Source organism: Moschus berezovskii, chromosome 22, assembly GCF_049115385.1.
Source record: "Moschus berezovskii isolate FMDL1 chromosome 22, NW_MosBer_1.0, whole genome shotgun sequence".
NCBI lineage: Eukaryota > Metazoa > Chordata > Mammalia > Artiodactyla > Moschidae > Moschus > Moschus berezovskii.
This window is the reverse complement of record NC_142481.1, coordinates 15333368-15348562: the sequence shown is the minus strand read 5'-3', so window position 1 is coordinate 15348562 and position 15195 is coordinate 15333368. Positions and strand designations below refer to the sequence as shown.

At 55.0% G+C, this 15195-nt stretch overlaps 2 protein-coding genes across 2 annotated transcripts; one reads left to right on the top strand and one right to left on the bottom strand.

Moving 5' to 3' along the window:
- The first annotated feature begins 3158 nt into the window (after positions 1–3158).
- On the top strand, positions 3159–9198 carry PSMD8 (proteasome 26S subunit, non-ATPase 8). Its single transcript, XM_055412252.2, has 7 exons — positions 3159–3506; positions 4528–4600; positions 4720–4822; positions 6010–6175; positions 6654–6754; positions 7840–7951; positions 8635–9198. The coding sequence occupies exons 1-7, from the start codon at positions 3336–3338 to the stop codon at positions 8770–8772; spliced, it is 864 nt and encodes a 287-aa protein (XP_055268227.1). The 5' UTR covers positions 3159–3335; the 3' UTR covers positions 8773–9198.
- Positions 9199–9755: 557 nt separating this feature from the next.
- GGN (gametogenetin) lies at positions 9756–12757 on the bottom strand. The gene is made up of 2 exons (XM_055412251.2): positions 10734–12757; positions 9756–9873 (listed from the first exon to the last, which is right to left on the bottom strand). Exons 1-2 carry the CDS (start codon positions 12632–12634, stop codon positions 9756–9758), a joined length of 2019 nt encoding a protein of 672 aa, XP_055268226.2. The 5' UTR covers positions 12635–12757.
- Between the last annotated feature and the right edge of the window lie 2438 nt (positions 12758–15195).

The following is a 15195-nucleotide window of genomic DNA, read 5'->3' as shown; positions in this document are numbered from 1 at the left end:
ATGACAGAATGATTTCTGTTCATTTCCAAGGCAAACCATTCAATATTACAATAATCCAAGTCTATGCCCCAACTAATAATGCTGAAGAAGCCAAAGCTGAACGGTTCTATGAAGACCTACAAGACCTTTTAGGACTAACACCCAAAAAAGATGTCATTTTCATTATAGGGGACTGGAATGCAAAAGTAGGAAGTCAAGAAACACCTGGAATAACAGGCAAATTTGGCCTTGGAGCACGAAATGAAGCAGGGCAAAGGCTAATAGTGTTTTTCCAAGAGAACGCACTGGTCACAGCAAACACCCTCTTGCAACAACACAAGAGAAGACTCTACACATGGACATCACCAGATGGTCAACACCGAAATCATACTGATTATATTCTTTGCAGCCAAAGATGGAGAAGCTCTATACAGTTAGCAAAAACAAGACCAGGAGCTGACTGTGGCTCAGATCATGAACTCCTTATTGCCAAATCCAGACTTAAATTGAAGAAAATAGGGCAAACCACTAGACCATTCAGATACGACCTAAATCAAATCCCTTATGATTATACAGTGGAAGTGAGAAATAGATTTAAGGGACTAGATCTGATAAGAGTGCCTGATGAACTCTGGATGGAGGTTGTGACATTGTACGGGAGACAAGGACCAAGACCATCCCCATGGAAAAGAAATGCAAAAAAGCAAAATGGCTGTCTGAGGAGGCCTTACAAATAGCTGTGAAAAGAAGAGAAGTGAAAAGCAAAGGAGAAAAGGAAAGATATAAGCATCTGAATGCAGAGTTCCAAAGAATAGCAAGGAGAGATAAAAAAGCCTTCCTCAGCGATCAATGCAAAGAAATAGAGGAAAACAACAGAATAGGAAAAACAAGAGATCTTTTCAAGAAAATTAGAGATATCAAGGGAACATTTCATGCAAAGATGGGCTCGATAAAGGACAGAAATGGTATGGCCCTAACCGAAGCAGAAGATATTAAGAAGAGGTGGCAAGAATACACAGAAGAACTGTACAAAAAAGTTCTTCATGACGAAGATAATCACGATGGCGTGATCACTCACCTGGAGCCAGACATCTTGGAATGTGAAGTCAAGTGGGCCTTAGAGAGCATCACTACGAACAAAGCTAGTGGAGGTGATAGAATTCCAATTGAGCTATTTCAAATCCTGAAAGATGATGCTGTGAAAGTGCTGCACTCAATATGCCAGCAAATTTGGAAAACTCAGCAGTGGCCACAGGACTGGAAAAGGTCAGTCTTCATTCCAGTCCCAAAGAAAGGCAATGCCAAAGAATGCTCAAACTACCGCACAATTGCACTCATCTCACACGCTAGTAAAGTCATGCTCAAAATTCTCCAAGCCAGGCTTCAGCAATATGTGAACCGTGAACTCCCAAATGTTCAAGCAGGTTTTAGAAAAGGCAGAGGCACCAGAGATCAAATTGCCAACATCCACTGGATCATGGAGAAAGCACGAGCATTCCAGAAGAGCATCTATTTCTGCTTCATTGACTATGCCAAAGCCTTTGACTGTGTGGATCACAATAAACTGTGATATTCTGAAAGAGATGGGAATACCAGACCACCTGACCTGCCTCTGGAGAAACCTGTATGCAGGTCAGGAAGCAACAGTCAGAACTGTACATGGAACAACCGACTGGTTCCAAATAGGAAAAGGAGTGCGTCAAGGCTGTATATTGTCACCTTGCTTATTTAACTTATATGCAGAGTACATCATGAGGAACGCTGGGCTGGAAGAAGCACAAGCTGGAATCAAGATTGCCGGGAGAAATATCAATAACCTCAGATATGCATAGGACACCACCCTTATGGCAGAAAGTGAAGAGGAACTAAAAAGCCTCTTGATGAAAGTGAAAGAGGAGAGTGAAGAGGTTGGCTTGAAGCTCAACATTCAGAAAACAAAGATCATGGCATCTGGTCCCATCACTTCATGGGAAATAGATGGGGAAACAGTGGGAACAGTGTCAGACTTTATTTTTTTTGGGCTCCAAAATCACTGCAGATGCTGATTGCAGCCATGAAATTAAAAGACGCTTACTCCTTGGAAGGAAAGTTATGACCAACCTAGATAGCATATTAAAAAGCAGAGACATTACTTTGCCAACCAAGGTCCGTCTAGTCAAGGCTATGGTTTTTTCCGTGGTCGTGTATGGATGTGAAAGTTGGACTGTGAAGAAAGCTGAGCGCCAAAGAATTGATGCTTTTGAACTGTGGTGTTGGAGAAGACTCTTGAGAGTCCCTTGGACTGCAAGGAGATCCAACCAGTCCATTCTAAAGGAGATCAATCCTGGGTGTTCATTGGAAGGACTGATACTAAAGCTGAAACTGCAATACTTTGGCCACCTCATGCGACGAGTTGACTCACTGGAAAAGACTCTGATGCTGGGAGGGATTGGGGGTGGGAGGAGACGGGGACGACAGAGAATGAGATAGCTGGATGGCATCACCGACTCTGTGGACATGAGTTTGAGTGAACTCCGGGAGTTGGTGATGGACCTGGAGGCCTGGCGTGCTGTGATTCATGGGGTCGCGGAGAGTCGGACACGACTGAGCGACTGAATTGAACTGAACTGAACTGAAATGATGGAAGACAAGAGAATTGAGAAAAAGTAGATGTTAAATAGGCAGGTGCGATATAGATGGAGGAATCAGGGGTAGGGATTAAAAAAAAAAGGGCATTCCCTGCATATATGGTGGAATTTAAGCCATTAATACTGGATGATTTTTGTAAAGTTTATGCGTATTCGTACAAGCTTGGAGAAAATGTGGAAAGATGCACTGAGAAACTAGTGAGAAAGCCCGAGAGTCAGATCTCAGCCGTTAGTCTCTTGGAAGTTTACCCAGTTACTCAAAGCCTGTCTGTAACATGGGAAGAATAACAGTTAATCAAATGGCCCCACCACCGCCACCTCTTGGTGTATAAAGAGGTGCCGCGCAGGTGAAACCGCCAAGACACAAAGCCCAGGGTGAAGCCGGCGCGGCCCTATTGACTACGGGAAGTCTGGAGGCGTTGCGACCGCTGCCATTTTCAGTTAGGGCATAGGGCGATTTCCGGTTACCATTTTGAGTGACAGTAGAGGCGGAGCTCCGGCTGACACGTTCATTAAGGGCCGGGCTCCGAGGACACCTCCCTGAGAGCGACTGAACGCTAAGCCCTGCTGCTGCTGCTGCTGCTAAGTCGCTTCAGTCGGCGGAGGGAGGCAAACCATCGTAGCCCCGCCCCCGATTTGGGGCTCCACCTCCCGGCCCCACTTCCGCCGGGTGAGCGTCGGTAGGCGTCGCTGCCGTAAATCGGGCTTCGGTTTGCCGCATCACGGAAGATGGCGGCCACGGCGGTGAACGGGGTGGCTGGCGCCTCGAGCTCGGGGCCTGCGGCGGCCTCGGGCGCGATCCTGCAGGCCGCGGCCGGCATGTACGAGCAGCTCAAGGGCGAGTGGAACCGGAAAAGCCCTAATCTTAGCAAGTGCGGGGAAGAGCTGGGCCGTCTCAAGGTAAGGATCGGCCAGGGATGCTTCGAGGGGTCCAGACCCAACCGAGTTTCGGGCTCAGGGGAAAACCGCGGCGCCGACGGGACTAAGGCGGACTGGGCTATCTAATAGGGTGAAGGATTCAGAAGAGCCGAGGCGCGGTTTGGAGGCATGAAGATGTGAGAGGGACCTCGAACGGACTAAATGCGGCCCCACGGTGGTGGGTGATGGAGAGGGTGTTTCTGGCACACCCTAGTGAGAGGTTAAAATTTTGGTGCTTCGAGGCCTAGCTGGTTGGAGTGGTAGGATGGGGCTGTCAGCTTTTGTGATGTAGGGTTCTGGCCGCCACTAAGTGGGAAATGAAGACTGGACAGGAACATGGAGGAGGCTGAGATGATGGGGTTCGTGGTTAAGACCAGGCTAAGCTGGGGTCCGAGGAATCTGAGGCTTAGGGATAGATCTGTGGAGAGAGGGGCCCAGCTAAGTTGTGAGGGCAGGACTGAAGCTGGGAAAAACACTCTTACAGCAGAGGACCTTAATGGGCTTCAGGTTGCTTCAGGCCAGGTGGAGGGGGTACAAATACAGTGGGCTAGATCACGTTGCTGAGGGGGAGTGTATCTGATAAGGGATGGTGTGTGAGCTGAACCATAGGAAGAGATTAGCCCGCTTTCCTCCTTGGTGTAGATTGAGGGGGGTAGCTAGTCCCAACCCAACAAGGTGTGGAAAAGTGTTGCCAAAGAACCAAAGGTACTGGTGTCTCCCCACCCACTTGATTCCACTGGGTCAGGCATGAAGAGGATCTCCCCAGTGGATCTATTAATACTTCTAACATGAAGTCATCCTAAATGAGCCCACATCATGTGTCCAGGCCCTGATCTGATGGCTTTATGAGGACTGACTCCTTTAATACTCATAACAACCTTATGAGTCAGGGATGATAGGTAGCTCCATTTTCTAGGTGGGAAAATGAAGGCCTAGATAAAAGTAAATAACTCATACTTAAAGTCCCATCTTCTTTCCTTCCTTCCCCTGTCCTCCTCTTCAGCTGGTTTTGTTGGAGCTCAACTTCCTGCCAACCACGGGGACCAAACTGACCAAGCAGCAGCTCATCCTGGCCCGTGAGTGTCACTGGAGTTGATGGGGGGTTTATGGACTTGGGTCATGGCAGGAATGGTAGCAGTGGTGGTCAAGGTCAGGACTCTGGTCACCTCCTGAGAACTTCCTCTGTTGCCTACAGGTGACATACTGGAGATCGGGGCTCAGTGGAGTATCCTACGCAAGGACATCCCCTCCTTCGAGCGGTACATGGCCCAGCTCAAATGCTACTACTTCGATTACAAGTGAGGATGGACCTGGCCCCTAATTTGGGGTGTGTGTGTGTAGCGACTTCCCTGGTGTCTCAGTGGTAAAGAATCTGCCTGCCAATATAGGAGATGGGCAGATCCCTAGGTTGGGAAGATCCCCTGGAGAAGGGAATGACAACTCACTCCAGTATTCTTGCTTGGAAAATCGCATGGACAGAGGAGCCTGGCAGGCTACAGTCCATGGGATCACAAAGAGTTGGATGCAGCTGAGCACACAGTAGTGTGTGTGTTGGAGCGGGTGGGTAGTTTACATGGCAGCTTTATATCCTTGTTGCTCTAGCCACTTGGGACATCTTTCTTCACCTGGGAATTCCCCCTTTGCATAGCCGTGTGCCCAGAAACCTCAGAGTTCGTGGTTGGCCTGGAGGTCCTGAGTCTGGGATTACACCATCAATCTCAGTTAACCTCTGGTCTGTCTCCTCCTTCACATTCCCATTCTAAATTTCCACTCCCCGATGTAGCCACTGTCCCGTTTTACCTGCCTTGATCCCAACCTTGCCCTCTTCCATTCATCCCTCCATGGAAGCTGGTAGGATCTTCGTGACACTAAAATTTGACCATGTTGATTGTCTGCTTAGAACCTGTCATGACTCTCTGTAGCACTCAGGTTTCAGACGAAGCTGTTTTCTGTGGTCTCCAATGGGGTACCAGCCCTGACTCCTCTGTGTGTCTCCCATTCCCGCCTTGTCTCTCCTACTAGATTGTGAGTCTTATAGAAACAGAAGGGTGTTGGTCACTGCTGGGTCCCAGCACAGCCTAGTATGGAGCCTGGCCCAGAGCAGAGACTCACTGACTGCACGTTGAATATGAAGCTGAATGGTTTCATAACCAAATGGGGTTTCCATGGAGACTGATGGTTAAGAATTTGACAGGAGAAGCTAGAAAAACTGAATTTGAAGCTATTTTTCCCCCTTCCTAATTATATGATCTTGGGCAAGTGGCTTCACTTCTCTCATTCTCAGTTTCCCCCCAGAAGTGAAGGTAATGCTTATTAATCTTTATGTCTCTTTGAGCCTCAGTTATATGTGAAAATCCAGGAACTAGTGCTCCTCCAAGGAGAGAGCATCGGGCAGTCATCAGGGTGGATCCCTGGAGCCTGTGGTTTGGGGAGCTTGGTTGGCACCTAAGCCCTCCTTACCTTGGATTCCCACTCTGCTCCACAGGGAGCAGCTCCCAGAGTCAGCCTACATGCACCAGCTCCTGGGCCTCAACCTCCTCTTCCTGCTGTCCCAGAACCGGGTGGCTGAGTTCCACACAGAGTTGGAGCGGCTGCCTGCCAAGGACATCCAGACCAACGTGTACATCAAGCATCCGGTGTCCCTCGAGCAAGTGAGGCTGAGGAAGCGGCAGGGGAGGGCCTGGCTAAAGGGAGCGGTGCAGAGAGAGACACTCGGGAGGGTTTCCTGGAAGGCTAGGCAGGGCTCAGCCTGTGGACTCATTTGCTCATCTGTCCAACAAATACTGAGCCCTAACCATGTACGCAGGCACTTTGGTTGGTTTTCTGACTGTACAGTGAACAAAACTGATCAAATCTCAGATCTTATGATGTTGACACTCATGTGAGGAAGCAGAGAGTAAACAAAATGATTGTCAATGTATGTGTCTGTCTCTGTGTGTGTGTGTGCATACCAGGGAGGGCTTCCTAGAAGAGGAGGACCCCATCTGCATGGGGAATGGTGACTGTGGCAGAGAGTGTTCTGGCAGAGTGTAGATTATGGAGGCACTGGGATTACAGTGAGGCCTCAGTGGGGATGCCTCTGTGCTGCCTCTTCCTCACCCTCTCTTCTTCCCCACCCGTCCTCTACAGTACCTGATGGAGGGCAGCTACAACAAGGTATTCCTGGCCAAAGGCAATATTCCCGCTGAGAGCTACACTTTCTTCATTGACATCCTGCTTGACACTATCAGGTGCGTAGGGGGCCAGGGCCCTGCGGAGTGTAGAAAGAGCCTGGATTCCAGAGTCAGACAGCCCTGTGTTTGAATCCCATTCGGCCGCTTGTAATCTGGGGAGCCTGGGCACATCAGTTTGCTTTTCTGTGAACTGGAACTGGTCTTGAGATGGTGGTAAGAGCCCTCATCTCACTCTGGGCCGTGTGTGTGTATGGCCCCATGGAATTCGACCCTGAGCATGGGCTTGGTGCCCAAACAGTGCTCAGCTCAGCGCTCAGACAGAGACCCTGCTGCCTTTCTCGTGGAAGTACTCCTTGAGTCATCTGGCTTCACCTCAGGTTACCTAAACCATGGAACCTCAGTTTTCCGTTCTTTAGAGTTGGGCCACCAAATCCTGCTAGCTCCTTGGGGGTTGCCGTGTACACAGGTGGCACTGCACGGGCAGATGGGCATGATGTGTGCAAGTCCAAGTGTTCAGGTGGCATCAGAGTTGGTTCACCCGGGCAGAGCGCCAGACTGAGTTTTCATTCCTCCAGTGACAAAGCTGGGCCCAGAGAGGTGCAGGGAGTGAGGAGGGGCAGTTTAGTAGTATTTCTACTCTCTGCAATGCACAGGGAATAACATAATGAGTGCCCACATACCTGCCACCTGGCCTAAGAGATATTAATATAATACCTCACAAACAGGCACGCACCTCCTTGTCACTAGTTTTGGCCCAGAGCTACCCCCTTCTCCCATTTCAGTGGCTTGATATCTTGCTGTTTTTTACTTCAGTGTTGACCTCTTAAAATGGGTACAAAGAACCCCCTTGGGATTGGATCCTGTGGGGAGGGTGTTAGGTGAAAAGATCCCCTTATGTGGCTCTGAGGCTCAGTTTCAGCCAAGACTGAAGTCCTCATGGCTAGGAGAATCTGAGCCTGGGCCCAGGAGTCCCAGAGACCTGAGTGTGTGCCCTGCTGTGGCCCTAACTTTGCAACTCTAGTCAAGCTACTGTCCCCTGAGCCTTGATGGGATAAACGGGGCAGGTAACATTTCAGCCATAAGTGCTGAACTGAAGGGCCAGGCCTTGTCTGTGCACAATAATGAGACTCATCTTCCCCCAGGGATGAGATTGCTGGTTGTATCGAGAAGGCCTATGAGAAAATCCTCTTCACCGAGGCCACCCGGATCCTCTTCTTCAACACACCCAAAAAGATGACAGACTACGCCAAGAAGGTGGCTGGGGTGGAGGTCAGGGGACCATGGGGTGCACTCACTAACAATGGGGTGGGATGGCCTGGAGGGACACTGGAGCAAGACTCCAGTTGTGTGACCTCAGGCAAGTGGCCAAACTTCTCTGAACTTCAGTTGCCCTATCTGTAGAAAGGGGCTAGGGTTTCATATGTGGGATGAGTTGAGCCCAGCACCTGACACCAGCTGGAGGTGGAGGCTTAGCACTTGGTGGGGGTTGTCCTTATCAGAATTCCTTGGAGAGTGCAGCTTTTCCCCACAAGACTTTGGTTCATTGGCTCTGGGGTGTTTGTGTGGGAGCAGGGTCCCTGGAGGTGCTGATGCTTGTGGAGTAGCCCTGGTGACTGATGAGGGTCACGATCAGACTGGAATAGGTGAAACTGAATTTGAGTGATGGGGACAGCTGATATCTAATGATCGTTTGCTCTGGGCTAAACATTATTCTCAGTATTTTTGATTCCTTTGAATCCCCACAACAGACCCAGAGAGGTGTGTAATTAGGGTCCCATCTCAAACATGGAGAAACAGGGGCACAGAAAAGTGAAATTACTTGCCCAGGGTTGGTGAGAAAAGTGAGTCAGGGCCTACATGGGTAAGTGCTGGCTTGGGGGGCTGAAGAGGGTGTGTGTGATCGCCCCCACCCATCTCCCATCTCTCCTTTCTTGCAGCGAGGGTGGGTTCTGGGCCTCAACAACTACTACAGCTTTGCCAGCCAGCAGCAGAAGCCGGAAGATACCACCATCCCTTCCACGGAGCTGGCCAAACAGGTCATCGAGTATGCCCGGCAGCTGGAGATGATCGTCTGAGCCCACCAGGCACTGGGGTGGGGCAGGGCTTGCATTATTTAAGGCAGTTGCAGTGCAGAGTCCCCCCCCCCCAATAAAGATGGATTGACATTTTCTTTCTTAGGCCCTTGTCGCCCCAAGTGGACTGGTAGAGACATAAGTTCTCATCTCTGAAGAACTTGGAAGTTTGAAGGCCCGAGGAAGTCTGAGATAACCCTGGATCAGCTTCTTTCCAGTGGCCATTGCTCAGAGTCTCCAACACATATGCCCATTGCAGGGCTCAGTGGCACTGTGGCCTGAGGGAGGGACAGGCCCCAATATAGGGACTATTGCAGCTAGCTGTGGACACTCAAAGGCCAGGCCACGGTACCAGTGTTCAGTGAAGGGGGCAAAATGTCCTGATACTGAAAAATACTTGCAGTGAATTAAACCAGTTTTTAAAAATGACACGCTAAATTGACCTTTGTGGAACAAAAGGCACAAGGCCCTGGCCTGGGTGGGTCTTCATTCCCACTCTTGTGAGCCGGTGCTGTGATGTAGGATCTCTGTACCTCCCAGCCTATGTTTCCTGCCCTTGAAGTTCTCAAGGTGTTGAAGGCAGAGTCCAGATTTGACTGGGCCATTTGTGAGATGTGGGATTTTCAAGATTTTGAGTCAGTTTCCCCAGCTGCATAATGGGAATGATCATTCCTCCTTTCCAGAGTGATTTGTGCTAAACCCTGAGCTTGGCACCAGCTTGATTGGTTGGAAATGGGGTTGATGGTATTAAGGGGAATGAGAACGTCTCACCTGTGGGCTCATCAGTTCACATGGTGGATGAACAGAACCTCCCTTATTGCTGGTCTGGGTCCAGCTTCCTGTTCCCAGGATGTGGTGCTTTCAGGGAGACCTCTGCCCCTCCTCACCTCTCCAACCCTTAGCTGGTGACTGACAGGCATCTCAGCATCTGGATGGTTATTTTATTGTCAAGAAAGGGGAGGCAGAGGGCAATGAGCAGACTGCACTCAGTTGGAATGGGTAGCCTGCAAGTCATAGTGCTCCAGCCCGGCTACCAGGGAGCCGGCCAACTTGATGGTGGCGACCCAGGGTGGCTCACTCAGGTGGTTGGTGGGCGTGCTCAGCCTACAGGGAGGGTAGAATCATCAGAACCTGTGTGGCCAGACCTATACCCATTCTAGGCTCCACTTTCTCCATCTGTATAAGAGACCATGACTGAAGATCCCAAAGGAAGTTTAGATCAGGGCTGTATCCCTGTAATAAACTTGTAGGAAAGAGGGCTGAGGGCTGGTGGTAATGGTTCCCCCAACTCCCCCCTCTAGGCCCCAGCTGAGCCCCAGAGGTTCCAGGGCAGAGGGTCTCCCTGTGACTCAGGACCCAGGGTCCAACAGACCCGGATGATGACCAGATTCTGAGATTAAGGGGGTGAAGGAGAGGTAACCAGAGGATGCAGTGTATCCCCTGAATCTGCAGAATCAAGGGTAATCTCTGCAGGACAAGGACTGGGACATCAGCGCCCTCTGGTGGTCAAAGACTGGAGCGGTCAGGAGTCTGAGGGACTAGGCCTGGGGCTTCCTTTGGAAGCCTGCATTTATAACCATTTGGTTCCAGAAGACCATCATCTATACTGTCCCTGAAGAGCTTGGGACATGGTCCTTCTTAATGTCATCGGGGACAGGGTCAAGGCAGTGAATAGGATCAGTACCCCTGATGGCTCCAGAGAGTAACAAGGGAGGTTATCCATCAGAGGTCTGGATACTGAGAGGCTGGGCCAAGGTGTACTCTGTCAGGGATCAGTGTGCTATCAAGGCTCTTATTGGTTCTGAAAGATTGGGGTTCAGTTGGGTTTCAGATGCAGCCAAGGGGAGGGTCTAGGGGCAGCTGGGGTCAGGAGGCCAGAAGGTTGAATGGGGCCCTTCAGGAAAGTGAAGTTCAGGACTTGGAGGGGTATCCTCTCCCCTCCCTCCTCCCTGACCTCCCCTCACCAGGCAGACACGTTTCTTGGCAGGCGGCGGTGGCGTGGCTGGTGGCGGCAGTAACACTTGCAGGGACAGGAGTTAAGCACCTGGAAAGGTGGCCAGTGGCGCGCGGCGCCGGAGTTAGCTGTCCCCGCCGGAAGAGCTCCGCTGCCACCACCCCCTGCACCACCAATGTCAGTCACAGTAGTGGCTGTACGTTCGCGGGGACCATCTCGGGCTGCGCCATCCTCACGCGGAACCGCGCGGGCTGCACGGGAACCCTTGTTCCTGCGCGTGCGGGTCTTGGCGGGCGCGGGTGCAGGTGGCAATGGCGCGGGCGCAGGTGGCAATGGCTCGGCCACAGTGGGAGCTGGAACCGGGGATGCGGCCGGGGCTGGGGCCTGGTCGTCAGCCAAGGTGGACGACAGAGGGGGAGACGGGGCGGGGGCTGGGGTGGGAGTCAAGGCCGACTCCACGTGGCCCGGACCCGGGGCGGGCGGGAGCGTCACGGGCAGCGGCGTTGGCTGGAGCACGGGCGGCTGCGGTGTGGGAGGCGGCGCTGGAGGCGGCGTGGGTGGTGAGGTAGGCGGTGGCGGCGGCGGCGGCAGCAGCTCGGGCGGGCCGGGAGGCCCGGGGCGCACAGGCTCGCCATTGGTGGGTGCCGGGAAGATGAACATAGGCGGCGCCAGCAAGGCGGGTGCGGGCCTCCGGGGCCCGGGAGCAGGATGCATCTGCCCTGGAGCAGGCGGTGCGGAGCCCCAGGGCCCCGAGAAAGCAGCTGCGCGCCGTCTGGGCGCCCCGACGCCTCCGCCAGCTCCATTGAAGCGAAAGTGGCGTTCAGGGCCATCGGGAGGGCTCACCCAGTCAAATTTGGGTTTCGAGCCTGGGAAGGTGGTGTAAGGTGGCGGCGGAAGGGTCCGGGCGTGGGACGCAGGCGCCGAGGGGGGTCCAGAACACCCCTCGCCGTCTCCATCACCGCCCTCTGCTTCCTGAGTTCCCCGAGGAACCTCTCCCGAGGGGCGAGAAGCCCCAGGAACCAGGGGCCCCTGCTTCAGGACCTCAGCATAGGAGATTGCGCCCGAGGCGGCGAAGAGTCCGCCGCCGCCGCCCCCCAGAGAGGCTTTAGCGGCTAAAGAACTTGACGCTGCCGCAGGGGGCAGCTGGGGCCCCGATTTGAAGGTGACTTTACACAACAGACTCAGGCCGGGCTCGGAGGCCGCAGGCCTGGCCATTTCGCCCTCGCCTGCTTGGGGAGGTGCCCCACTGAGGGCCCCGCTGGCCGTCTGGCCCTCGCTGCCGAGTCTGGCCTGGCTTTCTGTAGGGGTTGCGGCGGGTGTGGCCAGAGCAGGAGTGATTCTGCGGTCCGGGGGCTGCCGGTCGGAAGGTGGCGGTAGTGGCGGCTTCCGCGGCTCCAAGGGCGGCGGAGTCGGAGATGGGGCCCTCGGGACAGGGTCGGGGTCCTCTTCGGCTAGTTGCCGGGACGGCGGAAGCAGCGGGCGGAGGCTCGGAGGGTCGCCCTGGCCGCGATGACTCGCCTCCAGCAGACCGCGGATCCGGGGCACCGGAGTGCCCGTGGGTTTTCGCCACTTAGACGGCGCGGGCAGCAGGGTCCCCACAGGGGGCGGGGGTGGTGTGGAGACAGCGGCCGCAGCCGCCTCCTCTGAAGGGGGCGTCACTGGCGAGGGCAGTTCTAAGGTCAGGGGCAGGGGTGAGGGTGAGGCCTGGGGCTCCGGGGGTACCAGGAGTCCCGGGGGCGCGGAGCTGCCAGGGAACCAGACGCCCAGCCCGCGAGCCAGGCGCATGGCCGGGGAGGAGGGGGTCACCTCGGGCTCCACCAGGGATGTCCGGCGGGAGTCGGAGGACCTGTCCGAGGCCTGCTCTTTTCGACAGCCCCCGCCCGCGGACGGCTCCGACTGCACGTTTCCCATTTCTGACGGAGGTTGGGGACTGTGGTCAGAAAAACTTCCGCCAGTCAATCTGCCAGGGCTGTGGGAACCCCCCCGAAGCTGGCTGAACTTGGTCCTGTCCGCCAGCACCGACTGCACCCTTGTTCCTCAAGACATACTCAGGCACTGGTTTCTCCCCGCATTCCTGTTCCCTGACTCTTGACGTTCACGTCTTCTTCCTCGTGGCCCCATACAGCTAACTGCTGCTCAGATACTTAGTTCCCCATCCTCTTAGTGTACTAAGGTCCCGTCCCTGTGTCTCTGGCTGGTCCCTCATATCACATCCCTATACTGTGACCACGTTTCAGGTCTTTAAGCTCCAAGATATAGGTCTTGCCCGCTTCCCTGGCAATCACGCAGGCCGCGACACTCATGATGTCGGCCTCTGTAGCCTGTAAGGCCTACAAAGAGTTCAAGCTTCTTTCCCAGGACTTTAACTGGGCTCCTGAGGCCCAAGCCCCGCCCCCGCCCTCTTGTCCCGCCCCCGATTGTCAAAGAATCGGGCCTTCTCAAGTCCCCTCCCACCCCTGCCCCAGGTCTGGCCCCGCCTCCGCTTAACAATTCCTGGTATTCTTGTCAGTCTAACCCCTCAGTCATCACCTCTAACCCACAGATCCCTCTCTCTGTGTTGATCATTTGGTCCTGTCCTCTTCCCGGCCTTAATCCTAAATTTCTTTTCCCGCTCCTGGTCTAGAGGCAGGCCTCACACTCAGGTCCCACCCCTTTCCCCAAGCTCCTCCTTGGCTCCTCCTTCGCTCGGAGGATGCCACTCACCAACTCCTCCAGCTGACCAAAGTTCAGACCGCGGCCCCCTGGGCCCAGGGCGGGGCGGGGAACGGCCGTAGCAGAAAATAACCGAAAAGAACGGGGGTGCGGGTGAAGGCAAGTGGGCGAGACAGCGAGGGCGGACCCCGAGATCCAGGCCCCGCCCCCGAGCTCGAGGCTCCGCCCTCCTGTGAGCCAGCCTAAGCGCAGCCCCTTACGAACCTGGGTCTCCCTTTGATCCCCGCCCCCCAGACCTCTTAGTCCTAGGTCTCATCCCTTTAGAACGTTCTTTTAGCCCCGCCCCTTTACAATGCCCCGCCCCTCGTTATTAGCTCTCCCGAAGCCCCGCCCATTACGAGCCCTGCTACGTAGCTCCTCCCTTTTGGAACTCTCCGTCGTCCGGCCCCTAAAGACAATTTACTTATAAGCTCCGCCCTTCTAAGACCTGGCAACCTCTCTTCCCAAGACCCTCTCCTTCCTCGGGCAGGCCTAGAAGGCCCTTCCTTCGTGGGCCCGCCCCTTCCCTGACGCACGCGCTTGTCCGCGCCTTCGGCGTCCGCACCCTCTCCTCCTCTAGGCCTTCCGACCCCGCCCCCTTGCGAAGGCTCCCTTCTCGCCCCACCCCTTTTCGAACCCAGTCAGGCACCCAGCCCCTCCCATTTAGAACCGCAAACGTAGTAGACCCTCGCCTCTTTAGAATCTTGAGACCAGTCTCGTCCTGGACCCCTTCTCCATATCCTCAGGGGCCAATGGCGCGGATGGGTGGGAAAGTAGGGGATCCTCTCTGGATCCTGAGAAAATGCGGGCTGGGGGGCTGTTCGCTAGAGCCACTGCTGGGCTCTAGGACCCAGCGGGCAAGTGCGCCTGCCTCGCGCTTACCCCTCCCCCAAGCCGCCCCCTCCCCCCCCACCCATCTTCCAGGTTCCCCCTCCCTCCCCCTGCGCCCCGGCTCCCGGTGCCCGTCTCTAGCGCCGCCGGAGCCAGCGAGGGAGCCGGAGCGAACAGGAGGAAGAGGAGGAGGAGGAGGCCACGTCGCCACCGCTCGGAGCCCGGCCGGAGCCTCCCAGGCAGGTGCCGAGGGGGGCGAGGGGGCGGGGGCTGACAGACCGCCTGTCACGATGAGGGGGCGGCCAGCACCGCGCTGCTCCTCCTGCCCACCGGGGCGCCCCCCAGACCCTGGCTGGAAGGAAAAGGAGGTGGGGGCCCCTGAACTGCGCGGCAGCCATTTGGGGTATCGGTCACCATTTAGGGGGCCTGGACTTCCTCCGAGGACTCCCCATTCATAAAATTCCGTACTGGACCCTCACCATTGAGGAACTCAGGGGACCACTCCCCCCCGGGGAACAGCTGTGTGAGGAGCGTCGGGCATCCAGAAATCCCGGCGTCCCATCCCAGTAGGCCCTGGAGAGGACCCCTGCCCTCTTTCTCTGCTTCACCTGTTGTCGGGGGAGGCGGGCGGACAAAGGAAGCAGCGTCACGTGACTGCTCATTCACAAAATCCCATCCCATTGAGAAAAGGGGGCTGGGGGCGCTGCAGCCTCCCCCTCCCCTCCCGAAGGACTGGGGAAACCCGGCAGCCTGCTGGTGGGGGAAGGGGCTAGAGCTTGTTGCTGGGGTCCCTAAGGCCGGGGCTCCAAGGTCCCTGCGCTCGGTGGTAGTGAGGGCTTGGACGCTGATCCCGATTATGGGCGGAGGGCTACGTCCCCTGAGCTGGGGGGCGGGGTAAGATGGTTCTGAAGGATGCTGGGGCGGGGAGGGAAAGGAGGAGGGATCGGTTC

What these genes read in the sequence shown, in the direction of transcription:
- PSMD8 (XM_055412252.2), top strand. Translation starts at nt 3,336, where the DNA reads ATGGCGGCCACGGCGGTGAACGGGGTGGCTGGCGCCTCGAGCTCGGGG. An exon ending in AAGAGCTGGGCCGTCTCAAG is followed by an intron (nt 3,507 to 4,527) that starts GTAAGGATCGGC and finishes CCTCCTCTTCAG; the next exon opens with CTGGTTTTGTTGGAGCTCAA. An exon ending in ATCCGGTGTCCCTCGAGCAA is followed by an intron (nt 6,176 to 6,653) that starts GTGAGGCTGAGG and finishes CGTCCTCTACAG; the next exon opens with TACCTGATGGAGGGCAGCTA.
- GGN (XM_055412251.2), bottom strand. Translation starts at nt 12,634, where the DNA reads ATGGGAAACGTGCAGTCGGAGCCGTCCGCGGGCGGGGGCTGTCGAAAA. An exon ending in CCAAGAAACGTGTCTGCCTG is followed by an intron (nt 9,874 to 10,733) that starts GTGAGGGGAGGT and finishes CCCTCCCTGTAG; the next exon opens with GCTGAGCACGCCCACCAACC.